Source organism: Amblyraja radiata, chromosome 3, assembly GCF_010909765.2.
Source record: "Amblyraja radiata isolate CabotCenter1 chromosome 3, sAmbRad1.1.pri, whole genome shotgun sequence".
NCBI lineage: Eukaryota > Metazoa > Chordata > Chondrichthyes > Rajiformes > Rajidae > Amblyraja > Amblyraja radiata.
The window spans coordinates 2,737,432-2,764,488 of record NC_045958.1 but is presented as its reverse complement, the minus strand read 5'-3'; the positions used below and the strand labels follow the sequence as shown (position 1 = coordinate 2,764,488).

The 27,057-nt window shown below is 42.3% G+C and overlaps 1 protein-coding gene across 2 annotated transcripts in view; it reads left to right on the top strand.

The window, feature by feature from the left end:
* The window catches only part of hapln1 (hyaluronan and proteoglycan link protein 1), a 111,873-nt gene extending 89,716 nt beyond the window's left edge, over positions 1–22,157 (top strand). For both annotated transcript variants that reach the window (XM_033017234.1, XM_033017233.1), the window contains exons 3-5: positions 6,548–6,922; positions 9,877–10,179; positions 20,893–22,157. In XM_033017234.1, coding sequence (XP_032873125.1) covers positions 6,548–6,922; positions 9,877–10,179; positions 20,893–21,179 — 965 coding nt within the window. In that variant the 3' untranslated portion in view covers positions 21,180–22,157. The remainder of the gene's footprint in view (positions 1–6,547; positions 6,923–9,876; positions 10,180–20,892) is intronic.
* The last annotated feature ends 4,900 nt before the right edge of the window (positions 22,158–27,057 follow it).

The window sequence follows — 27,057 nt, the reverse complement described above, 5'->3', positions numbered from 1 at the left end:
AGCGGAATCAAGGGATGTGTATGAAAGAACTGCAGATGCGGGTTTAAATCGAAGGTAGATACAAAATGCTGGAGTAACTCAGCGGGTCAGGCAGCATCTCTGGAGAGAAGGAATGTTTTGGGTCGAGGCCTTTCTTCAGACTGATGTCAGGGGAGGGGGTGGGACAAAGATAGAATCAAGGGATATGGGGAGAAGGCAGGAACGGGGTACTGATTGGGGATGATCAGCCATGATCACAATGAATGGCGGTGCTGGCTCGAAGGGCCGAATGCACCTATTTTCTATGTTTCTAAACCTCCCACAGATAAAATACAATTTGTATGGATTCTACTTGTAGCTAATACCATCTTATCCAGGCAACGCTCTGGTAAACCTCTTCTGCACCCTTTCCAAAGCATCCACATTCTTCCGAAAGTGGGGATACTAGAATGAGATTTTAAACTGAAACTACCATCAAAACCAATCAAATTTATGGTTTGTTCCTACCAGGCTAATCTCTGCAAGAGATAAACTAATTTTGATGGACCAGTTCTCAGACCTGAAGTACCTGAAACAACACTTCAATCAATGAATCAACTCAAAACAGAACAACACCTCCTCATTTCATTTTAGAATAGATGAAACTTGGATGATAATACAGAACAGTGGACCACAAAAATAGTCTAAAACACAATAGTCATATTGGGGGACTTGATAGAGGTCTTTAAAATGATGAGAGGGATAGACAGAGTTGACGTGGGTAAGCTTTTCCCATTGAGAGTAGGGAAGATTCAAACAAGGGGACATGACTTGAGAATTAAGGGACAGAGTTTAGGGGTAACATGAGGGGGAACTTCTTTACTCAGAGAGTGGTAGCTGTGTGGAATGAGCTTCCAGTGAAGGTGGTGGAGGCAAAATAAATTGGATAGGTATATAGACGGGAAAGGAATGGAGGGTTATGGTCTGAGTGCAGGTAGATGGGACTAGGGGAGAATACGTGTTCGGCACGGACTTGAAGGGCCGAGATGGCCTGTTTCCGTGCTGTAATTGTTATATGGTTATATGGTTATATATGTGCAAATCATGATGCCAAATTAAACGGATTATTTCTGTCTAAATATGAGCCATATCTCTCGATTCTTTGCAAATCCATGTGCCTGTCTAAAAGCCTCTTAAATACCACTATCGGATCTGCTTCCACCACCACCACCTTTCTTACTGCAGACAAATTGAACACAATTGACGGAGCATACTCCATAACTGAATTTCATAATCAGGGCCACATCTTATTTCTCATTCATCACACTATTCATTTACATCAGTGTGCAACTGGTTAAAAGAAACCCTCCAATGCCTGCAATTAAACCCATAGGCCAAGTTCCTAATACAAAACTCCTGTAAGACTCAGTGTACAAACTTAAAGAAGCCAGCTAAATAAGAAAAACACAACATGGAAATATTGATCTATGTGTTACAAAACTGTAATATTTGCCAACATTAGGAATATCTTACAGTGAGAGCTGACAAAAACAATTATACCATTTAAGGCAAACCAAAGAGATGACCACAATGATTTCCAAATATGTGTACACACGCACACACCCACACGCATGGTGGCGTTGCACTTTAGAAGAAAACCTGCATGTTTTACCATGTCTGGTTTATGTGTGATTGACTCATAACTACTTCTTCAGTTCAGTGATAATTCAGAATAGAAAATAGATGCCATGTTTGCCAAGCTTTAAAAAAATCCTCAATCTTATCTAACAAGCCCATAATTGAACTGAAGTCAAAGCGTGAAGAAGCATGGAAAAAAGCGTTTTGGCTTTGGTTTGTAAACCAACATCTGCAGTCCCTTGTTTCTACAAGCCCTTCGGCCCATTGAGTCCATGTTGGCCAACACCTCCCCACTTGCGCTCATCCTACAGATCCTTGGATCTGACGTCATCTATGCTATTTAGCATGGTGGAGGTGGAGGTGCGACATTAAGCAAAAAGGATGGGCCATGCCTCCTCGGTACACCAAAAGTGCTGGAGAAACTCAGCGCGTGCGGCAGCATCTACGGAGCGAAGATTGATGGGGGGCGGGGGGGGGGGGAGGAGGAGGAGCCCGAGGGCTGAGGGAGAGATAGGAAGGGGAGGAGACAGCAAGGGCTCACAGAATTGGGAGAATTCAATGTTCATGCCCCCAGGATGCAGACTCCCCAAGCAGAATATGAGGTGCTGTTCCTCCAATTTCCGGTGTTGCTCACTCTGGCCGTGGAGGAGACCCAGGACAGAGAGGTCGGATACGGAATGGGAGGGGGAGTTGAAGTGCTGAGTTCTCTCCGGAGACAGTTTCACAACCTCATCCTGGTTTCACAATCTCCCGCCCCCACCCCCCATCAGTCTGAAGAAGGGTTTCGTCCCGAAACTTTGCCTATTTCCTTCGCTCTATAGATGCTGCTGCACCCGCTGAGTTTCTCCAGCATTTTTGTGTACCTTCGATTTTCCAGCATCTGCAGTTCCTTCTTGAAGACCAGGCCTCCTCAATGACTGAACGGAGGTAATTTCTACATAAGCTATCATCAATACCAGCAAGCGGTATTTTGCTAAGAATAAGGTCAGGTTTTACATTGGATCTCATCCTTTATATCCACAGTGTTGAAATGATTTCTCCACTTAGAGTCCAATCTTTGCTCTTGCTAGCTTCAATTTTCCTTGTAGGTTTTATTCAACTTGGAGGAGTTTTGGTGATAGAGGATGGAGGACAGCTCGTGGCACCAGCCAAAGGACTAATACAATGAGACCTCATGAAGGCTGGAGCCAATGTTGAAGACTCCCAAGGCCACACCCTGTCCAACAACAACTGTCGGCTTGTCCAATTAGTGGGCCAGGACAGAGCCAGGAATGATGGTGGCGGAGAATTTCATGGAAGCTTTGATTCTGCTTGAGAGAGTTAGGTTTTTGCATGACTAATCTGTAGGGCAGCTCTTTCAATTTTCACAAAGTCCCCAAGGGAGGACTTTGTACTGTGTCTTGGCCCAGTTATGTCTTATCTTTTCCCAGTTCTGACAAATGGTCTTTAACCTGAAATGTTACTTCTGTTTCCTTTGCCGCACTGGGTGCCTAACTTAATGAGTGTTCCCAACATGTTCTGTTTTTGTTAGCCTTGCCTTGTCTAGTACCTAGTTCGATGCCAGTAGTCCATCTGGATTCGTTTAATCATAGCACTTCAATATAATTGAAAGTCTGACAAGATTCTTTCACAGAGTCGTCGACAATCTTGATATGATCTTGAATGAAAGCCTGATCGAGAGGGAGGGAGAGGGAGGGCCCATACGGCTTTTCATTTGAGTAACTGAACTTAAGTTTCACAGCTAATGTGGTGAAACGTTAAGTGTAGGAAGGAACTGCAGATGCTGGTTTAAACGGAAGATAGACACAAAATGCTGGAGTAACTCAGCGGGACAGACAGGCAGCATCTCTGGAGAGAAGGAATGGGTCGTGACCTTTCTTCAGACTGAATCATGATTGAGGAACAATTTCCATTTGGAGATAATAGTTTACATTTGCTGCAGACACTAGGTATTGCAGATTCAGGAATCTGGAGCAAAAAAACAAACTGCTGGAGTGGTTCAGCCGGTCGAACAGCATTTGTGGGGGAACTTTTTTGCTAATGTTTTGGGTCAAAACCCTATATCAGAACAATGCACCATGGTGCAGGGGTAGAGTTGTTGCCACACGGTGGCGCTGTGGTAGAGTTGCTGCCCTACAGCACCAGAGACCCGGCTTCGATCCTGACTATGCATGCTGTCTGTGCGGAGTTTGTCCGTTCTCTCCGTGACCATGTGGGTGTCCTCCAGGTGCTCCCGTTACCTCCCACATTCCAATGATGTGTAGGTTTGTAGGTTAATAGGCTTCTGTAAATTGCCCCTAGTGTATAGGATGCGAAAGTGGGATGAGCAAAGAACTAGTGAGAACGGGATGATCGTTGGTTGGCATGGAATCGATGGGCCGAAGGACCTGTTTCCACACTAAGTAAAGTAAACTAAACTGAGAGTGGTGAGGGAAGACGGCAGGTGTAAGGAAGAAAAGGGGCTGGTGAGATAGGGGCCAGTAGGTGATTCCGAGGAGGAGTGAAAGATGCTTGGCCAATGGTGCTTAGTGGAGGAGGAGTAGGGGCAGGGTAGAGTTGGGAGGGAGAAGCAGGTGAGTAATACGTGGAGGCAAACAAGGGAAGGAACATGCATATGGAGCCAGGTGGAGGAGGGGAGAGTGAAAGCGGAGAAGGAGATAGTAGATCGATGAGCGGGAACACAAAAGCAACAGGCGCTGGAATCTGGAAGTACGGAATTTGCTCATTGACGCATACACGAGGATGGGGTTTATCCTCCACAACCACCAGACCAAGGTTTCTCTACTGACCAACTCCCAATTCACCACACTCCTCTCCAACAACAAAGGTTAATGGTGAGACCACAATGGTGAGAAAATGTGGACCACTTTCCATAGCTCACGAACAGACATCACTGATGAAATTCACTCCCCCTTCAACATGCCAGCACAGTACTTGGTCTTTTGTGGAAGATCAAGATCTCAGATCTGGTACAAAGCTCATGGTTTACTTGGCTTCAGTGATCCCTGGCCTGGTCTACCTACAGCATGCATCCGGATGCACTGAAAAATATAGTGTCTCTACAAAAGCCCTTCATCTTGTGTGCCATAATGAACAATTTCCTGACCAACACTCCCATCACTGAGACCTTAATGCACTCAGTCATAACATTGGTCACATCATGTTATTTGCACACCTAAATCAGATTTTAGAAATAGATACTCTTGGATGCACTTCCCATCTGGCCCCTCAGCGATAATCCAGCGATTGCTGGAACATCTGGAACATTGCTGGTAGATGGGACTAGGGGAGAATAAGTGTTCGGCACAGACTAGTTCAAGTGAGTTTATTGTCATGTGTCCCTGTATAGGACAATGAAATTCTTGCTTTGCTTAAGTACACAGAAAATAGTAGGCATTTACTACAAAACAGATCAGTGTGTCCATATATCATAATGTAAATATATACACACATGAATAAATAAACTGGTAAAGTGCAAATAACAGAAAATGGGTTCATAATAATCAGAGTTTTGTCCGAGCCAGGTTTAATGGCCTGATGGCTGTGGGGAAGTAGCTATTCCTGAACCTGGTTGTTGCAGTCTTCAGGCTCCTGTACCTTCTACCTGAAGGTAGCAGGGAGATGAGTGTGTGGCCAGGATGGTGTGGGTCTTTGATGATACTGCCAGCCTTTTTGAGGCAGCGACTGCGATAAATCCCCTCGATGGAAGGAAGGTCAGAGCCGATGATGGACTGGGCAGTGTTTACTACTTTTTGTAGTCTTTTCCTCTCCAGGGCGCTCAAGTTGCCGAACCAAGCCACGATGCAACCGGTCAGTATGCTCTCTACTGTGCACCTGTAGAAGTTAGAGAGAGTCCTTCTTGACAAACCGACTCTCCGTAATCTTCTCAGGAAGTAGAGGCGCTGATGAGCTTTCTTGATAATTGCATTAGTGTTCTCGGACCAGGAAAGATCTTCGGAGATGTGCACGCCCAGGAATTTGAAGCTCTTGACCCTTTCAACCATCGACCCGCTGATATAAATGGGGCTGTGGGTCCCCCTCCTATTCCTTCCAAAGTCCAAAGACTAGAAGGGCCGAGTGGGTCTGTTTCCGTGCTGTAATTGTTATATGGTTATATGGTTATCTACCACAGCCTCATTTTTGAATGGTGTTGTTTGGAAATGTAAGTTTTGGTATTTTTCCTCTTGCCTGGATAATTATGTTTTAACGTTAATTAACAGCAAATTCAATAATTTTTCATTTTATTGTATCAAATATTTTTTTTAACCATTTCATTTTTTCATAGGCTTTTGCAAACACTGAAAAGCCCTTCTGACATTCTGCATCCAATATCAGTAACACATAGTCAAAGACATGTCGAGCAGTCAGCAGACTGTTCAGTCAATCAGGGAGGTCCAGGGGCAGCGATTGTGTTTTCCGAGATGGCCACAGGAGGGCAGAGCCTTGAGGTTGCAAAGAGATGCAAGTTGACAACAGATCATGGACACAAAATGCTGGAGGAATTCATCGGGACAGGTAACATCTCTGGAGAGAACGAATGGGTGACGTTTCAGGTCGAGACCCTTCTTCAGGCTGAGAGACTTCACTCTGAAGAAGGGTCTTGACCTGAAACATCACCCATTCCTTCTCTCCAGAGATGCTGAGTTACTCCAGCATTTTGTGCCTATCTTCGCTGTAAACTAGCATCTGCAATCCGACCTAAACAGATCATGGGTGGCAGAAGGGCTGGATGTTGGGGCTTTCATGAAATCCCACTGAACTTCTAGATTCTTGGTGCTCTATTAGGCAATTCCAATGAATTTAATATATTTCCAGTATTTCAATATCTGCATATCAAAATTGATCTGCTTACTACACCAGTTTCTGAACTGAAAATTTCTTCCAGCAGTAGTATTACAGAAAGATAATGCAAATAAATATCTGTTAACACTGTCCATTATTCTTTTTATAGATAATGGATCGCGACTGGGCATAAAGATAGATCAACCAAAGGTTATCTCTTACCGAGGTAGCAATGCCACTCTCACCTGTAAGTTCTATTACAAACCAGTTCCTGCTCGTGGAGTTCAAAGTCCTTTCAAAGTCAGGATCAAGTGGACCAAACTCACCTCAGATTACCTCAAGGAAATTGACGTCTTTGTTTCATTGGGAAATAACTGGAAAAGTTTTGGAAATTACCAGGGAAGAGTTTCCCTGAATGAAGCTGATGAGAACGATGCCTCTATAACAATTACAGATTTAACTTTGGAGGACTACGGTAAATACAAATGTGAAATCATTGAGGGACTGGATGACGTCACTGGCACCATATTGCTGGATCTCCAAGGTATAATTACACAGTGGTTACTTAACAATAAGTCAACTACTTGGTTCAATGTATTTCTTCACATATTTTGGTCTTACTTTTGTACAGGGTAAGGATGTCATTGCATAAGACTTGTGGAAGTTATAGAAACAGATGCAAATATGACACTTAAAGAACATTGAGAAGATTGAGGGGGGATCTTATCGAAACTTACAAAATTCTTAAGGGGTTGGACAGACTAGATGCAGGAAGATTATTCCCGATGTTGGGGAAGTCCAGAACAAGGGGTCACAGTTTAAGGATAAGGGGGAAGTCTTTTAGGACCGAGATGAGAAAAACATTTTTCACACAGAGAGTGGTGAATCTGTGGAATTCTCTGCCACAGAAGGTAGTTGAGGTCAGTTCATTTGCTATATTTAAGAGGGAGTTAGATGTGGCCCTTGTGGATAAAGGGGTATGGAGAGAAGGCAGGTACAGGATACTGAGTTGGATGATCAGCCATGATCATATTGAATGGCGGTGCAGGCTCGAAGGGCCGAATGGCCTACTCCTGCACCTATTTTCTATGTTTCTATGTTTATAGTTGGACAGATATATGGATAGGAAGGGTTTGGTGGACTATGGGTCAAATACATAGAAATGGGTGTATCTATTATGCCAAGGCATGGACAAGGTGGGCCGAAGGGCTTATTTCCATGTTGTATAGCTCTATGACTCTAAGACTCTATGCTTTCAAAAAGTCATAGAAACATACACTTCAGAACTGGGCTCTTTGGCCCACGATGTCCATGCCAACACTTCTGCATATCTTCATTTATCCTACTTGCACACATTAGGTGTGTCTAATTGTCTTGATGTTTCAGTAAAGGATGTTGAATCCACAATATACCATTCATGCTTAGGGAAAGAGGCAACACATTCAAAGACAATTAATTCCTCACCAAGAACATTAATTCCTCCTCACCATTGTTGTAAAATAAATCACTTTCGTTTCTGCACTGCCGGGTCTTAATCATGGAACTGTCTTCTGTGATGGCACAGGAAAGCTCCAGTATTTCATTTGCTCAACACACTTTTGAAGAGACAGTTAAGGCTGAGAAATTAGTGAATGCTGGCCGTGCCCGTGAGCACGCACCCTGAAAAATTAATGATAAAATATTGAGAGGTTCACTAGAAAATTAAGACCCAAGAGAGGAGAGGATCAGTAGCCTCTGGAAAACACAATGGGGGAGGAATAATGTTACTGTGGGACATCTAAAGGAAAGAAAAATTAGAAAGTCAGGAATTCAGGGCAGGGAATTAATAATGTCACAGGAGGGAATTAATGGGTAGGAAAACCTTTGGCTAATGGTCCAGGAATTATGCAGGAATATTCCCAGCAATGCATCAGATATCTAAGGTGGAAGAAAACTGCAGAGTTTCGGGAAAAACTTGGAGACAACAGAAATATGAAGATCGACACAAAAGGCTGGAGTAACTCAGCGGGTCAGGCAGCATCTCTGGAGATAAGGAATAGATGACGTTTCGGGTCGAGACCCTTCTTCAGAGGGGGGAAAGGGAAACGAGAGATGTAGACGGTGATATCGAGAGAGATAGAGAGAGAATGAATGAAAGATATGCAAAAAGTAACGATGGTCACAGAAAGGTGGAGCCCACAATGGTCCATTGTTGGCTGTGGGCTTGGTGATAACGAGTTATACAGACAGTGAAACTCAACAGGACAACAGTGAAACTAGTACGATGACCAGGGTGGGGGAGGGACGGAGAGAATGGTGATGCAAAGGTTACTTGAAGTTAGAGCATGAGTCAGTAACCCTGAGCTGATCTTTACACCCCTTATTAAATCATAACTAGCAGTCCTTCATCAGATTTTGAAACAAAAGCTTTAGAATAATGCCTTGCAATGTGGCATGATTGGCTCAGAGTTTTATTACAGGAACATTGTAATGTTTGGCTGTGTTCTGACTCCTCTCTACAGCCAGAGTTAACTGGGAATTATTTGTTCTACTTAAATTAAGTCACAGCTTGCCCTATATATTCTGGCACAGTCCTACATTTCATCATTATAAACTGTCGAGAGTAAAATATGGTGAACCTATTAAAGGAAGCTTCGGGTTTCATGTTGCATTGATTAACTAAAAAAAAATGATTTGATGGGGCGGCTCTTTAGCACGTGGAAATGTTATGTGATATAGTCCGATAAGGGTTGACACAAAAGCAAATTAACCAATCTTGTACAAAGATTCATTCCCTGGAAACAAATTCCAAAGTGGTATTAGCCCAGAAACAGCTATTACTTATTGTACGTCTCAGACAGGAATGATGTATGCTACAGAGAAGTTAATGAGACGGAAGCAAAGTAGTGTGCTGCAATGCAGGGAGGAGAGGCGCAGAATTGAATCAGTCGTAAATAATTGAAATTTGCTGTCTGCTTCGACCATATTATTCGCTTTGATTTACACATTGGAGTAGCAAGCATGCATATGCATGTATGAATTAATATACAGTGATGCATCTAGTTTGTAAAACTAAATTAAAATTGTAGTCCTCTTATTGGTTATAACAACATTTGGGGACATTATTTTGACAACGTTCAAAAAATGTAAATTAAAATTGATAGACAGGATTTTTGTCACAGTCATATCGTCATAGCAAAGTAGCAGGGAAACAGTGTTTTGCAGGGGAAATGTGCATATTATGTGAATCCCACAGTCAAATGATAGCACAGTGGGGAAAGCTGCAGAAAAGTGTTAACAATGGTCATTATCAATGTTAATTGAACATTCACAGTCCTGGAATCCCCCCAAGGACTCAATTGTGAAATGCTAGTGTTGTTAAATGATGACAGATTTGAGTGGAAGTTTCGACATGTGTTCGACAGATTGTACCCCTTTGTGCTTCTGCGTCAGTCTCAGTAACCCTTAATGCAGATCTGTTTTTATTTCTGTCTCTTTCTGTTCTGCACTGCCCTCTAGGTGTTGTATACCCATACTTCCCACGACTGGGTCGTTACAATCTGAACTTCGATGAGGCTCAGAAGGCATGTGAGGATCAGGACGCGATCATTGCCTCTTTTGATCAACTTTACGAAGCGTGGAGAGGAGGACTGGATTGGTGTAACGCAGGCTGGCTGAAGGATGGGTCTGTACAATATCCCATTACCAAACCAAGGGAGCCATGTGGAGGGCAAAACACAGTGCCTGGTATCCGAAGCTATGGATATAGAGACAAAATGAAGAACAAATATGATGTCTTCTGCTTCACATCCAACTTCAACGGTAAGACAATCAAACGTTTCCTTCTTTTTAAATAGTTTGGAAGTTTGATATCGACAAAATAAATCTGGAGCGCCTGCAGATGTTATTTTCATCTTATCCTTAACTGGAACAATGGAGCAGATTTATTTTGGTCTCTCTACATCGACAAAAAAGAAAATCACTCAATCTAGAAAAGTCTCACAATCATCCTAATGGTTTGTTATAACATTGCAATGGCTCAATGGTGGTTTTATTTATTGTCACGAGTGTGAAATTCAAATGCACATCAAAGACTTGGCCTCCACAGCCGTCTGTAGCAATGAATTCCACAGATTCGCCACCCTCTATAACCATATAACCATATAACAATTACAGCACAGAAACAGGCCATCTCGGCCCTTCTAGTCCGTGCTTAACACTTACTCTCCCCTAGTCCCATCTACCTGCACTCAGACCATAACCCTCCATTCCTTTCCCGTCCATATACCTATCCAATTTATTTTTAAATGATAAAATCGAACATGCCTCCACCACTTCCACGGGAAGCTCATTCCACACAGCTACCACTCTCTGAGTAAAGAAGTTCCCCCTCATGTTACCCCTAAACGTCTGTCCCTTAATTCTCAAGTCATGTCCTCTTGTTTGAATCTTCCCTACTCTCAACGGAAAAAGCTTGTCCACATCAACTCTGTCTATCCCTCTCATCATTTTAAAGACCCCCTTAACCTTCTGCGCTCCAAAGAATAAAGACCTAACTTGTTCAACAACAAACCTCTGGCTAAAGATAATTCCTCCTAATCTCCTTTCTAAAGGTATGCCCTTTTATTCTGAGGCTGTGCCCTCTAGTATCAAGTGCTATGTACGTCTTGGTATTGATTCCAACAGCTGATATCTGAGGTAGTTTGAATATTGGATGGTGGACAGATTTAGATGCATTATTGTAATTGATGTAGGCATGTCACAGCGTGAATGATATTGTGGCAACACCAACAGTCACAAGCACTTTTGCAATTTCCTAGTGCTTCATTAAATGCTTTTACAGTTCAATGAAGAATTTCTCTGAGATTTTTTAAATAAAAGCAGAATAGGTATTTTGCTTGAAGTTCTCTGGATCTTCGCCAGGGCCTTAACGTCGACCTTGTTGAGAGGCATTGGCGATACATCTGGCTGCAGGATGGATGAAGCAGTTAACCAGTTATGTTTTTTCATATGTATATCCAGCATAATTCATTGCAAAATTAAGGTCATAAGGACAATAGACAATAGGTGCAGGAGAAGGCCATTCGGCCCTTTGAGCTAGCACTGCTATTCACTGTGATCATGGCTGATCATCCACAATCAGTACCCCGTTCCTGCCTTCTCCCCATAAGGACTCCGCTATCTCTAAGAGCTCCATCTGACTCTCAAGAGAGAGTCGATATGGGGAGAAAGCATCCAGAGAATCAGCCTCCACTGCCTTCTGAGGCAGAGAATTCCACAGATTCACAACTCTCTGGGTGAAAATGTTTTTCCTTATCTCCGTTCTAAATGGCCTACCCCTTATTCTTAAACTGTGGGCTCTGGTTCTGGACTTCCCCAACATCGGGAACATGTTTCCTGCATCTAGCATGTCCAAACCCTTAATAATCTTATATGTTTCAATAAGATTCCCTCTCATCCTTCTAAAGGTCATAAGGAATAGGAGTAGAATTAGGCCATTCAGCCCATCAAGTCTACTCCACCATTCAATCATGGCTGATCTATCTCTCCCTCCTAACCCCAATCTCCTGCCTTCTCCCTATAACCACTGACACCTGTATTAATCAATAATCTATCTATCTCTGCCTTAAAAAATACCCACTGACTTGGCCTCCTCAGCCTTCTGTGGCAAAGAATTCCACAGATTCACCATCCTCTGACTAAAGACATTTCTCCTCATCTCCTTCTTTCAAGAATGTCCTTTAATTCCGATGCTATGACCTCTAGTCCTAGATTCTCCCACTAGTGGAAACATCCCCTTGACATTCACTCTATCCAAGCCTTTCATTATTCTGTATATTTCAATGAGGTCCCCCTCATTGATTGCTTAGTTTACTTTGCTTAGAGATACAACACGGCAACAGGCCCTTCAGCCCACTAAATCCGCACCAACCAGCGATACCACACACTAACGCTATCCTACGATAAGGGACAATTTACACGTATAGCAAGCCAATTATCCTACAAGCCTGAACGTCATTGAAGTGAAGGAGGAAACAGAAGATCTCAGAGCAAAACTCACGCAGGTCACGGGGAGAACGTACAAACTCCGTACGGACAGCACCCGTAGTCGGGATCGAACCCAGGTCACCGGCGCTGTAAGGCAGCGACTCTACCACTGCGCCACCGTGCTGCCCCGTGCTGATTGGATTAATTGAGATATAATGATATTATCTCCTCTACAATCTTATAACATGAATTATTCTTGCATCAACATTGTCACTCTTCTGTCACATTCACGATGACATAAGCAATTCTAAGCAAATTAAAGAAAAATAATTTCATTTGTTTTATTTTCAATGAAAAGCGTGGTAATATAAATGGCAGTTTATAAACGAGTGTCAGCATGAATAAGTTGCTGAGTTCATCTGAGTTCTGATCAGTTTAGTTTATTGTCACGTGTACAGTGAAATGCTTTTTTTGCGTACTAACCAGTCAGCGGAAAGACCATACATGATTACAATCAAGCCATCCACAGTATTCCGTGTGTTATGGAGGGAATACCGTTTAGTGCAAGGTAAACCCAGTAAAGTCCAATCAAAGATAATCTAGTCCCATTTAGGAAACCTGAACGGAAACCTCTGGAGGCTTTGCGCCCCACCCAAGGTTTCCGTGCAGTTCCCGGAGGTTTTTGTCAGTCTCCCTACCTGCTTCCACTACCTGCAACCTCCGCAACCACCTCCGGGAACCGCACGGAAACCTTGGGTGGGGCGCAAAGTCTCCAGAGGTCTCCGTTCAGGTTTCCTAAGTGGGACAGGGGCATAAGAGTCACCAATAACCTGTTGTCTTCCACCTGTAAAGTTTGTCATTCATCTGAGTTAAGCTTCTATCTCGCTGTATTTGGTTTTACAGTGATTACGATTAGTACATGAAGATGAATAGTCAGATGGAGAATGATAATTGAATGAAATTGAGAGATGTCAAGGTGCAGAAGAAAGTCAGATATAGAACATTTGGATATTAATACTAATATATGACCAGGGAATCCTCTGCCAGAATGTCCATAGCAGAGAAACAATATCAGTATAATGCCTGTAAGAGGCTTGGATTAATGCACATTATTAGATTGCCAAATGAAAACTGATAATGAAAAGCCCGACTATATTACACAATGTGGACTTTTCTGTTGGCTGGTGGAAGTAATTTGCAATTGGCAAAAGCCATTTCCTTAAAGATCCTGGGATTACAATTTGCAATAATTATGTTTACTTTGCTTGGCACCATTTGCAAGTTACGCAAGCAGTGACTGGTTGAACATTTTGCAGTGCCATAACGATAGTGAAGTATTGTATATTATAATCATTGCTCTCTGGTGGAAACTGAAACAAAGCTGTTAAATCAATGCCATTTTAATATAACACTATTATTAATTTCATCAGCTCAAATGTTGAGACCCTGAAGATGAATTTCTATTAAAGAAATAAACCTGATCAATAGCAGACTTCATTGCAGCCATTAATCTGGCATGATTGCCAAGATCACATCTCTGTAGATATCTCAACTTAACTTTCCTCAAAGGAAGACATGGGCTTGAAATAAATGTTCTGTATTCTAAGAAAAATTAAACAAAAGTCACAGCACAGAAGGAGTCGATTGTTTCTCTGCTAAGTTGTTTGGCCAACCCAAAACAAATCTTCTATTCTTTCCCATAGCTCTCTTATTTTCCCCTTTACATCTCCTTTCCCTTGAAGGATGCTATTGTATTCCGCTCAATCAACTACCTAATTATTGCCAGAAAGCATTCACCATACCCCATATGTCTCTGCACAGAGAAGTTTCTTCTCACCTCACGCTCCACTTTATCAAGATATATTGTTGCTTCTCATCCTTGGTGTCATTCTGCATGTGTTCTGGAACAGCAGAATTTAATTCTTTAACAACCACATATTCATTCATCATCGATGAAAACATTAGCAACGCAGTGGTGCTGGTTTCCAATGGGAAACATAGAAACATAGAAACATAGAAAATAGGTGCAGGAGTAGGCCATTCGGCCCTTCGAGCCTGAACCGCCATTCAATATGATCATGGCTGATCATCCAACTCAGTATCCCGTACCTGCCTTCTCTCCATACCCTCTGATCCCCTTAGCCACAAGGGCCACATCTAACTCCCTCTTAAATATAGCCAATGAACTGGCCTCGACTACCCTCTGTGGCAGAGAGTTCCAGATTCACCACTCTCTGTGTGAGAAAAGTTCTTCTCATCTCGGTTTTAAAGGATTTCCCCCTTATCCTTAAGCTGTGACCCCTTGTCCTGGACTTCCCCAACATCGGGAGCAATCTTCCTGCATCTAGCCTGTCCAACCCCTTAAGAATTTTGTAAGTTTCTATAAGATCCCCTCTCAATCTCCTAAATTCTAGAGAGTATAAACCAAGTCTATCCAGTCTTTCTTCATAAGACAGTCCTGACATCCCAGGAATCAGTCTGGTGAACCTTCTCTGCACTCCCTCTATGGCAATAATGTCCTTCCTCAGATTTGGAGACCAAAACTGTACGCAATACTCCAGGTGTGGTCCACCAAGACCCTGTACAACTGCAGTAGAACCTCCCTGCTCCTATACTCAAATCCTTTTGCTATGAAAGCTAACATACCATTCGCTTTCTTCACTGCCTGCTGCACCTGCATGCCCACTTTCAATGACTGGTGTACCATGACACCCAGGTCTCGCTGCATCTCCCCTTTTCCTAGTCGGCCACCATTTAGGGAACGGTGACGGACGCACCACACATCTCTGTCCTCCAGTTCCTGCGGACTTCCGCCGCTGGAAGTATAGGATTCTGGTGTGTGTGCTTTATCATCATTTCTTACAATGCTGTGTACGACAGTGATCGCAACTTCTACTGAAGTGTGGATGGCCATTGGCTCGCTAGAAGCTCATCCACCCTTTGACAGGTCTTGTTTTTAGTCCTGCTGGGGGTCCACAGCCTCCTCCTCACCTGGCAAACCAGGTGGGGGAGACGGTTTAGTCGCCGACTATCCGACCATGAAGCAGGTAGTACAGGATTACATGGTACCCGTGGTGGGGGGGGGGGGGACTCCCCCCGACCTGACCATAGTGAAAATGATTAATATCGAACCCTTAGTGGCTGACTGTAGACATATTTCATAACTATTCTAATATATTTAAATACACTTATATTTCATTCCAACTGTATAGAAACATGAAATCATGAAAAGATAAAACTTGGTTGAATCAAATGTCATTTGGAGTCAGAAACCTTTTTCCCAAAATGGAAAAATCAAACACTGGAGAGCACAGATTTAAGATGAGAGGGACAAGTTTTTTTTACACAGAGTGAGTGTCTGGAATGTGCCGCTGAGGGTAGTGGTAGAGACAGATACTATAGTGGCATTTCAAAGATTTTTGGATAGGCATCTGGATATGCAGGGAAAGGAGGGATATGAATTAGTTTAGGCAGATAAGAGTATGTCTTGGCATCACGTTCGGCACAGATATTGTGGGTTGAAAGGCCAATTATTGTGTTGCATTGTTCTATGAAAATATTAATACACGCTACCTACATTAGTATTCACCAGCAGGTTTTAAGAGTTAAGAGGTAACAGTCCCATCCCGGCTCAGTAGTATTAAAGCTGTTGTGTGAATTTCAGAGATGTTGTCACGTCTATATATTATGTTAAATATTACCAAGTTGAGTTTTGAGAAACAATCAGATGAGCTCAGCAGGTTGAGCAGCAGCTGTGTGATGGGTTGGGGGTGGGTGGTGGGTGGTGGGTTGGGGGTGGGTGGTGGGGGGGGGGGAATAGCTTTTCGAGATTGTACCTAGCAGAGAAAATACATGGAAAGCAGTAAAGATAACAATGGATCTTGGCCTTATGGTTAAATCAAAGTGAACAAGAGTAATGTCAAACAGCGTTACTTCCTTCTGCGTAAAAGATAATTCTCCTCTTCTACCTGAAAATTATTTAATTTAACCATTCTATGCCCAGCTAGCAGTAGCCGTGTGCTCCAGTAATAGTCATTTAGAACGTAGTACCCTACAGCACAGGAAAAGGCCCTTCGGCCCAAAATGTCTGTGCTGAACATGATGCCAGGATAAACTAATCTCATGTGCCTGCATGATCTAATTCCCTCCATACCCTGCATATCCATGTGCCTACCTAAATGCAACATAAATGTCGTTATTATATCTGCCTCCACCGCCATTCCCTGGCAGCACATACCAGGCACCCACCACTCTCTGTGTAAAAAAACCGTACCCCGACTTCTCCTATAAACTTTGCATTCTCACCTTAAAGCTGTGCTCTCTAGTCTTATTGAAGCCATGGGGTCCCCGACAGATAGAAACATTTCAGATAGGTTCAGAGTTAGTTGGCCTGTGGGCCACTTGGCTAGCACTAAATTAAATGCTGAGGAGAAACGATTTGGAGCTGTATATTACAGTACCCCCGTAGGGAGTATAGTCATTGGGAGATCATGTTGCAGTTTTATAAGATGTTCGTGAGGCCACATTATGCTCAGTTCTGGGCACCGTGTTGTAGGAAAGATGTTGTCAAGCTGGAAAGGGTACAGAGAAGATTTATGAGAATGTTGCCAGGACTCGAGGGTCTGAGCTATAGGGAGAGGTTGAGTAGACTGGGTCTCTATTCCTTGGAGCGCAGGAAGATGAGGGGTGATCATATAGGTGTGTAAGATCATGAGAGGAATAGATTGAGTCTCTTGCCCAGAGTAGATGATTCGAGGACCAGATAATATAGGTTTAAGATGAAGGGGAGAAGATTTAATAGGAATCTGAGGTGTAACATTTTCAGACAAAGGGTGGTGGGTGTATGGAATGAGCTGCTAGAGGAGGTAGTTGAGGCTGGGACTATCCCAACATTTAAGGAACAGTTAGACAGGTACATGGATAGGACAGGTTTTGAGGGATACAGACCAAAAGCGGGCAGGTGGACTAGTGTAGCTGGGATATTTTGGCCGGTGTGGGCAAGTTGAGCCGAAGGGCCTGTTTCCACACTGTAGACTTTAGGCTTTAGAGATACAGGATGGAAACAGGCCTTTCGGCACACTGAGTCCACGCCGGCCAGCTATCCCCACGTACACTAGCACTAACCTACACACTAGGGACAATTTATCGAATAGGGTACTCGCTAGAATTTAGAAGATTGAGGGGGGATCTTATAGAAACTTACAAAATTCTTAAGGGGTTGGACAGGCTAGATGCAGGAAGATTGTTCCCGATGTTGGGGAAGTCCAGAACAAGGGGTCACAGTTTAAGGATAATGGGGAAGTCTTTTAGAACCGAGATGAGAAAATCATTTTTCACACAGAGAGTGGTGAATCTCTGGAATTCTCTGCCACAGAAGGTAGTTGAGGCCAGTTCATTGGCTATATTTAAAAGGGAGTTAGATGTGGCCCTTGTGGCTAAAGGGATCAGGGGGTATGGAGAGAAGGCAGGTACGGGACACTGAGTTGGATGATCAGCCATGATCATATTGAATGGCGGTGCAGGCTCGAAGGGCTGAATGGCCTACTCCTGCACCTATTTTCTATGTTTCTATGTTTCTAATTTACAATTTACAGAAGCCCAATTAACATACATATCTGTAAGTCTTTGGGTTGTGGGAGGAAACCGGTGTGCCCAGAGAAAACCCATGGGGTCACAGGAAGAACATATAAACTCCTTAATGGCCTGACCAATTTAGGCAATTTTTTCGGTGACAGTATCGTCGTGAGTTGTCTCCTCAAGTGTTGTAACTTTTTTATAGTCGTAGCTGGATTTTGAAATGTTCAAAACCTTTCGGCGACAGTGGGCTTGACGTTGCCTGTCTTCTCCTGTCATAGGCGCTGTAGTCGTAGGTTGTCGCCAGGATGACGCCAGGTGATGTTGGTTGTCACCAGGTGCTGACTTCGGTGAATTCCATTGGCGACCACCTACGTCAACCTACGTCAACCGGTGACAGGTACCGGTGACTGAATTGTCTTCAGTTGTTGCCGACAGGGTCTTTGCTCGTCGTAGCCTGTCACGGGTGGACGTAGGTTGACTTCGGTTGTCATAGGTTGTCGCCTGTATGATAGTAGGTTGTTGTAGGTGTGGTCATAGGTGGATGTCCTAAGTCGGGGCGATTGGGTTGCCGGTTGTCACTGGGTGGTAGGTTGTCATAGACATTGTCGTAGTGGGGATCCAGTCGCCTCCTTTTCGGCAACCGGTTACGACTATGACAGTCGCCGCCGGCAGTCGCCGAAAAAAATCGTCTAAGTGGGACAGGCCCTTTACAGACAGTGCCTGTAGCCAGGATCGAACCCGGATCTCTGGCGTTGTAAGGCAGCAACTCTACCGCTGCCCTACCATGCCTTTCAGTTTGCATGTGGCCTTTTGCATGGCTGCTTAGATTTACACCTTGCACTTAAACTTGGTGGCCTACATCTCCGAATATAGATTTGAAAAATTCTCTTTTAAGGGGCCTTCTCTTCTATTTCTACTTTCCACTTTTTTTTTCTTCTTTTTTTTATTATTATTTTTTTTATATACACACTTCATGTTTTTCTACTCTCTACCATCTATTTTTCTACTTTTTCCCCTTTCTATTGTTTTCTTTTTCTTGTTTTGCTTACTTCCTTCTCATAACATAAAACTAGAGGTTGTACATAGAATGGATTACGGTATGACATAGTTGGCACCTAAAATTAGGTGTCACTGTATTGTTTTGTATTGTATTAACTTCTAATAAAATAAACAAAAAAAACAAAAAAAACAAAAAAAAACTTGGTGGCCTAGTTTCAGACATTTTGAGGGTGAATAACATGGAAAACGCCGTAAGAATTAACTTAGAGGGCAAAATGAACCTTACATGCTAAAAAAGTTACATAGACAGCGAGTGCAGAATTTAGAAGATTGAGGGGGGATCTGATAGAAACTTACAAAATTCTTAAGGGGTTGGACAGGCTAGATGCAGGAAGATTGTTCCCGATGTTGGGGAAGTCCAGAACAAGGGGTCACAGTTTGAGGATAAGGGGGAAATCTTTTAGGACCGAGATGAGAAAATAATTTTTTACACAGAGAGTGGTGAATCTCTGGAATTCTCTGCCACAGAATGTAGTTGAGGCCAGTTCATTGGCTATATTTAAGAGGGAGTTAGATGTGGCCCTTGTGGCTAAAGGGATCAGGGGGTATGGAGAGAAGGCAGGTACAGGATACTGAGTTGGATGATCAGCCATGATCATATTGAATGGCGGTGCAGGCTCGAAGGCCCGAATGGCCTACTCCTGCACCTATTTTCTATGTTTCTAATAAGAAATGTAAGGTAATGAAAATAGTCAAAATTTGACTCTTTTACATCTTGCACTTATTATTTATATATTTTTGCTTAAGTGAATTGCATAAGAACGACCATAATGGGGGAAGATCTAGTTTGGTTTATTATTGTCATGTCTACATAGGTACAATGAAAAGCTTTTTTGTTGCATAAGTTCCTAAGTTATAGGAGCAGAATTAGGCCATTCGACCCATAAAATCTACTCCGCCATTCAATCATGGCTGATATATCTCTCCCTCTCAACCCCATTCTCCTGCCTTCTCTCTATAACCCCGACACCTGTACTAATCAAGAATCTATCTATCTCCGACTTAAAAATGTTCATTGGCTTGGCTTCCAATGAATTCCACAGATTCACCACCTTCTGACTAAATAAATTCCTCCTCATCTCCTTCCGAAAGGTACGTCCTTTAATTCTGAGGCTGTGGCCTCTGGTCCTAGATTCTCCCACTATCCAAGCCTTTCACTATTCGGTAAGTTTCAATGAGGTTCCCCTCATCCTTCTAAACTCCTTCCATCCAGTCAACAAAAAGACTGTACATGATTAGTCTATTCGCCAATATGTAAAGAAAAATGTTTCAACGATGCACTAAATACTCCAGCTAATGCCTATATCAACAGCTGTTTCCAGTTTGGGGAATCTGGAGACAACATACACATGAAGATAGACGCAAAATAGAAGCACAGAAAATAGGTACATGAGTAGGCCATTCGGCCCTTTAAGCCAGCATCGCCATTCAATATGATCATGGCTGAATCAGTAGTTCGTTCCTGCTTTCTCCCCATATCCCTTGATTCCGTTAGCCCTGAGAGCTATAACTCTCTTGAATACATCCAGTGAAAAGGCCTCCACTGACTTCTGTGGCAGACAATTCCACAGATTCACAAGTCTCTGGGTGAAAACGTTTCTCCTCATCTCAGTCCTAAACGACCTACCCCTTATTCTCAAACTGTGACCCCTGGTTCTAGACTCCCCCAACAACGGAAAAAATGTTTCTAGCCTGTCTAATCCCTTAAATGTTTATATGTTTCTATTAGATCCACTCTCATCCTTCTAAATTCCAGTGAATACAAGCCCAGTCGGTCATTGGAAATGTCGGATCAAGACCCCATTGCTTCTCTCCAGAGATGCTGCCTGCCCCTCTGAGTCACTCCAGCATTTTGTGACTGTTTCCTTCGTTGTGAACTCTTCTAATTTATCGATCTTTAATTCCTCTCAGGCCGTTTCTACTACCTGATTTACCATCGGAAGCTCACCTATGGAGAAGCCGTGCAGGCCTGCGCCCGAGATGGTTCCCAGATTGCGAAGGTTGGTCAGATGTACGCTGCCTGGAAGTTGCTGGGCTACGACCGCTGCGATGCGGGCTGGCTTGCCGATGGTAGTGTCCGCTACCCCATCTCCAGACCCCGCCATCGGTGCAGTGAGAGCGAAGCAGCCGTGCGTTTCTCCGGCTTCCCGGATAAAAAACATCGGCTATACGGGGTCTACTGCTTCAGAGGCAACTGATCATTCATGTCAAAGCTTAGTTGGACATGAGTATTATTTCAATTCTGCACATGTGAAGGATGTACTTTCAACGATATGAACTCATGTTACCAAAACTGTGATACAAAAATGTTTTTCTTACTGTACAATGTCATTTTCCATGCAAGCCAGACATTTTTTTTCTTTGTTGTAATGTATCATAGTCATTAAATATTAAAAATAATATAATTTTTATAGGAAGTTGTACCAAGATTAAGCACCAATTTGTTTTCTGGTTAAGTAGCATTCAACCAAAATGATCCTAATCATTGTCCTCGCCATGCCTAATAGTTGGAATATTCGGGAACTATCGGGGCATGCCATGGCTAGGCATTAAGTAATGTAATATCATTCAGTTACAAAATGTGCATTTCTCAGGCAATATTTTAGTTTTTTTCAGTGAAATATGCATTCTGGATTCGTCTTGCTTTGTAAACTTTCTGAAACATGGTGCATTTCTGGCACTCCAAGAAAGTTGGGCATGTCAGTGGAAACAAAGATGGCGCTACACTCTTTAATTCCCACAAGAAACTAATAAATGTCCAAAATTTATCTCTCTGATCTTCGTGCGCTTTTGCAACCCTCGGCTCTCTAGTTATTCCATAATTGTTTCATGTTGTATTTAATTAATTTACTAGCTGAATTTTTGTCCTTAAATACAATGCATGGTGCACATTCCCCTTCTCCCTAGACCGATTATTGAAGTTATTGTGCAGAATAATGACTTGTTGGAGGAATGCAATACCTTCTTTGACTTCTTCATCTCATTCAGCTGAAGGTCACCTGTGCTCTTTCAACAGAGGTTAAGATGCTGTTGAAGGGGCGTTATGTGTGGGTGCGAGTGAGTCTGTTACATCTCTAAATGGTAATGAAGTGCAGTTGAACAACCCTTTGCAGGTCTTGCTGTGCACATAATCCAACGGTTAAATAATTAATCAAATAAAGCATACGTTCTGCCAGTTTCAGTGTGTCAGTAGATTTTATATCGGACAAAAGCAAAACCCTTCCTGAGGTGGATGAATTTATTTTCTTGGGGAGGGGGGATGGGGGTTATTATCATGTATTGAGGAACTCCAGTGATATGGAATCACTGGTGACATTATGGAGTCATAGGATCTTACAGCGTAGAAACAGACCCTTCGGCCCAACATGCCCACACCAGCCAACATGTTCCATCTACACTAGTCCCACCTGCCTGCATTTGGCCCATATCCCTGTCAACCTATTCTATCCTGTCTAAATGTTTCTTAAATGTCGTGATCGTACCTGCCTCAACTACATCCTCCGGCAGCTCGTTCCATACCCCCACCACCACCCTTTGTGTGAAAAATTGAACCCTCAGGTTCCTCTTAAGTGTTTCCCCCTCACCTGAAACCAATGTCCCCTGGTTCTCGATTCCCCTATTCTGGGCAAGAGACTCAGTGCGTCTACCCGATCTGTTCCTCTTTTTCACCCAGAGGGTGGTACGAATATGAAACGAGCTGCCAGAGGAAGAGGTTGAGGCAGGTACAATAACAACAAATATAAAACATTTGGAAAAGTGCATGTGTTGGAAAGGTTTCGAGAGAAATAGACAATAGACAATAGACAATAGGTGCAGGAGTAGGCCATTTGGCCCTTCGAGCCAGCACCGCCATTCAATGTGATCATGGCTGATCATCCCCAATCAGTACCCAAATATGACAAATAGAGGCAAATGGCTAGCTTAGATGGGCATCTTGGTCAGGATAAGTTGGGCTAAAAGGCCTGTGTGACTCTATATATCTGCATGACTATATATCTACGCCACTTTGTTTTATTCCATTTGGATTGAAAAGCAATTTCTAGTGGGAAAAATAAACTTGCAAGGTGACCTACAAACAAGAACACCCAGGAGTTGAGGAGCAGTGACCATGAAGAAAAAAAAAAGTTGGTATAGATTAGAATAATATTTCACCAGAAGCACATTGTTAAATGTATGGTAGACAAAAATGCTGGAGAAACTCAGTGGGTGAGGCAGCACCTATGGAGCGAAGGAAATAGGCAACGTTTCAGGTCGAGACCTTTCTTCAGCAATTACATAGAATGTTTAACTTAGTATAGTACAGCACAGGAACAGGTCTTTCTGCCCCCAATGACTATGCCGAACTAGATGCCACGTTAAATAAAAAAGCCAAGACTACCTAATAGCCTCTTAAGTGGCACTATCGTATCCGCCACCCCTGGCAACACATTCCAGGCACCCACCTGTGCAAAAACCTGCTCCACACATCTCCTTTAAATTCCCCCCTTTGACCTTAAACCTATGCCATCTATCTTTAACATTTTCACCCTGTGAAATTGGTTCTCCCTGTCATATCTATGCCTCTCATAACATCATACACTTCTCCCCTCAAATGCCCTAGAGAAAACAATCTAATTTAGTTATGAAATAGAAAAATAGTTGTCTTTCTAATGAAGAACCGTGTTCAATGTCCAAGTTGGAATCCAAAGCATTGACTGGCATACAGATAATTTGGTTCCTTACATGAAATACCACAATGGTGGTTCTTAGCCGGAAATCCCAGTGAGATCAAAGGATCTTGCATGGTTAAACTTTCGCTTAAAGTAATTCCAAATGTGTAATAACGCACTCATTTTGCAAATTTCAAAGCATTTGTATTTCAATGGATACTAACATGAACTAATTCATATCTAATTAACCCATGAATTAATGTTTTTTAGTTTTCCTGTTTGTGTCTGGTTTTAACCAGCTTCATCTTTATGGTGAAAAGATAATTGTATTGAAAGCATTTGTGGTGATGACATTGGCAGCTGTTCCTGGCATCTCATGGGGCTGCAAGTCTGCTGTCAGACATGACTTGTATGATCTCACAAGGACATGAAGGAGCACAGAAGCATGGTAATTTAGGATGGAGATGTGTCCAGCAGGCCCTGTAAGAACTGTCCATTGGGTGATTCTACATCCGATGAGAAGTGGCACAGTGGTAGAGACCCAGCTTCGATCCTGACTACGGGTGCTGTCTGTAAGGAGTTTGCACGCTCTCCCTGTGACCGCGTGGGTTTTCTCCGGTTTCCTCCTACATTCTAAAGACGTACAGGTTTGTAGATTAATTGGCTTCTGTAAATTGTCGCTAGTGTGTGTGGGATAGTGCTAGTGTAGGGTGATCGCTGGTCGGCGCAGACTCGATGGGCCGAAGGGCCTGTTTCCATGCTGTATCTCTAAAGTAAAGTCTAAAGACTATGTGTCATTCACTCCCCACCCTGAAATTAGCATCTGAACCTCACAATTAGCATAGGACCTCAATCTAATTATAATCTAATTATACTAATTAGATACTTGTCATGTGGTGGGGCTGGAAGAGAGCCCTTAAGGAAATTAAATAACCAAGTGCGGTGTGCCTCAGAAAGCCAGTAAGTTGTAGATTTTATTTAAGATAAAAGATATGTTTTCTACCTGATTTCTAAACAGGGAGATAATAGAGACAAAAGTCACCTGCAAAATGATGTTAAAAAATGGAGGCAATACTGCAAAACTGATGTGTAAAGTTGTGGTGAATGAGAAATGAAAAGATGCCTACTGCAGCATTACTCCATGGAAGGCATCTTTTCATTCTCGTAAAATTATTTTCTCCACTGTAACTTGCTGTGCAGCTGCATGACCTAACAACTCCCACTAAACACTTCCACCTATCTTTTAGACAGTTTAAAACCTACCTCTTGAATTAAGCTTTTGATCATCTGCACTAAAATCTCCTTGTGTGTATTGCCATCATTTTTAATAGTGCTCCTGTGAAACGTTGACTTATTAAAGGGTGCTGTATAAATGGAGGTAGTTTTTTATATTGTTTCAAAAAGAAACATGCTGACTGATGGCAGCGAGATGGCTTTGGTTAAGAGAGTTGGAAATTGCCTATGAGAAAGTGTCATTTGTCCAGAAACAATATGTCCTGAGTGGTAGGTGTTGTTTTCAGGTTGAGGAAAAAGAAAATGAAGAGTTTTAAAGTTGTATAAAATTTGCCTATGGCGTGCAACAGCTTGTATGTTTAAAAGTTCATAATGGAGAAATCATGTTCTGCCCATTCGTGTTTCAAACTGTACAGTGAGCAATATTGCATGCCATAAAAATCCCTGATCGCCAACAATGCTGTGCAATACAATTATTTTTTTCCTGCTGCAGTCTCTGCATTTTTGTATGCGATCAATATATCGTGCATGTTGTGCCATTGGCTGGGCAGTGCCTTTTTTCACAAAATATTATATGCTGCAATCTTACGGATATTGCAAATGCTTTGCGTAGGGTTTGCCTGGGAAGTATTACTGTACATTGAATGACTTTACAGAGATATTTCTGTTAATTCTAAGATAAATTAATAGTTTTAAGAACTCAGGATAGCAAACTGAAAACAAAACTGCAGGGCAGAGAAACCATAGGGATTAACAATATATTTGTGTCATTGTAACATTCTTTATATATGTTTCTGTTGCAACATAGGAATAACAATATACACTTATGAGTTACTGAGTAAAACTGCGACTCTCTCTTGATCAGAAAAGCCAACGTTTCTGAAATGAATTGGTTCACTGTATCTAAGAGCAGAAAGCCTGAATCTGGCAAAATGAATAAATTGACAGTTGTTTTTGAGACTTACAACAGAGAAAGTTGCAAACTGTATTAAAGAGTATAATTGGACATATACTGCAAAGAATTAGGATGAATGTATTATTTTGTTTGTGCAGCAGATGCCCTTGGAAGCTGTGTGCTCTCAGTAATTTTCATATTTGCTTAGCTCTTCTCAAATCTGTCAGCATATGTGAAATATAAAAATGTTGTTTTTTTAAGCTGAGTATGTACTGTGTATGGATAAGTGAGGGTGTAATTTCCTACGCACTGATTTAAATATATACGCTTAATTCCAATGTAGATTTGTGTGTTTTTTAACTTTTAAAACCATATGCAAAATGTTGTAGTTGGAATAAGAGGGTCTTGTAAGCTTTTACAAGACCCAACGATGCACACCATTGTTTTTCAAAGACAAAATGTGTAGGAAGGAACTGCAGATGCTGGTTTAAATCGAAGATAGACATGAAATGCTGGAGTAATTCGGCGGGACAGGCAGCATCTCTGGAGAGAAGAAATGGGTGATGTTTTGGCTCGAGACCCAGGGTCTTGACCCGATATTTTCTATGTGGTTTTAAACTCAATACTGAAGAAGGGTCTCGACCTGAAACATCACCATTCCTTCTCCCCAGAGATGCTGCCTGTCCCGCTGAGTTACTCCAGCATTTTGTATCTATTTTTCAATGACATTTTGTTATAGGATTCTTCTGTCAATAACCATATGAAACACATAGGGTTGAAAGCAGGCATCTCATTGAAGCTTCGATAGATACCTGCAGGGATTTCTGGATCAAGGGTATTATCAATGCCACCTTTATATTCTTTAACTGTTAAATACCTCGCCTCAAACATACAACTTTTTCATCTGTACATTGAGTATATGTTCCAGTATATAGATCATTCCAATACAACCCACTGTTTGCAAGCAGTTTCAGTCTAATCTCATGAAACAGTGATATGATAAAAGTTTGTTGCTGAGTCTATTTAAAATAGTGCCAAGGCTTGCTGCATAAGTCTTGCCCAAGGGAAAGACGCTGGCTTCTTTTTTTATTTGCTGACTATATTATTTTCCTGCACCAACACACTGCAGTATTTTGTCAATCTGGGTTATTCTTCATTTAACCCTCGGAGAACGGAATACATGATTGCATCCTGCAGCATTCTTGCGGAGATCTAATGTTATGGAGGGAGAAATTGCAAGTTTATTTTTGGATCGCATGTGCATCAAACAATTTGTTTTGATATCACCAAATATTTATC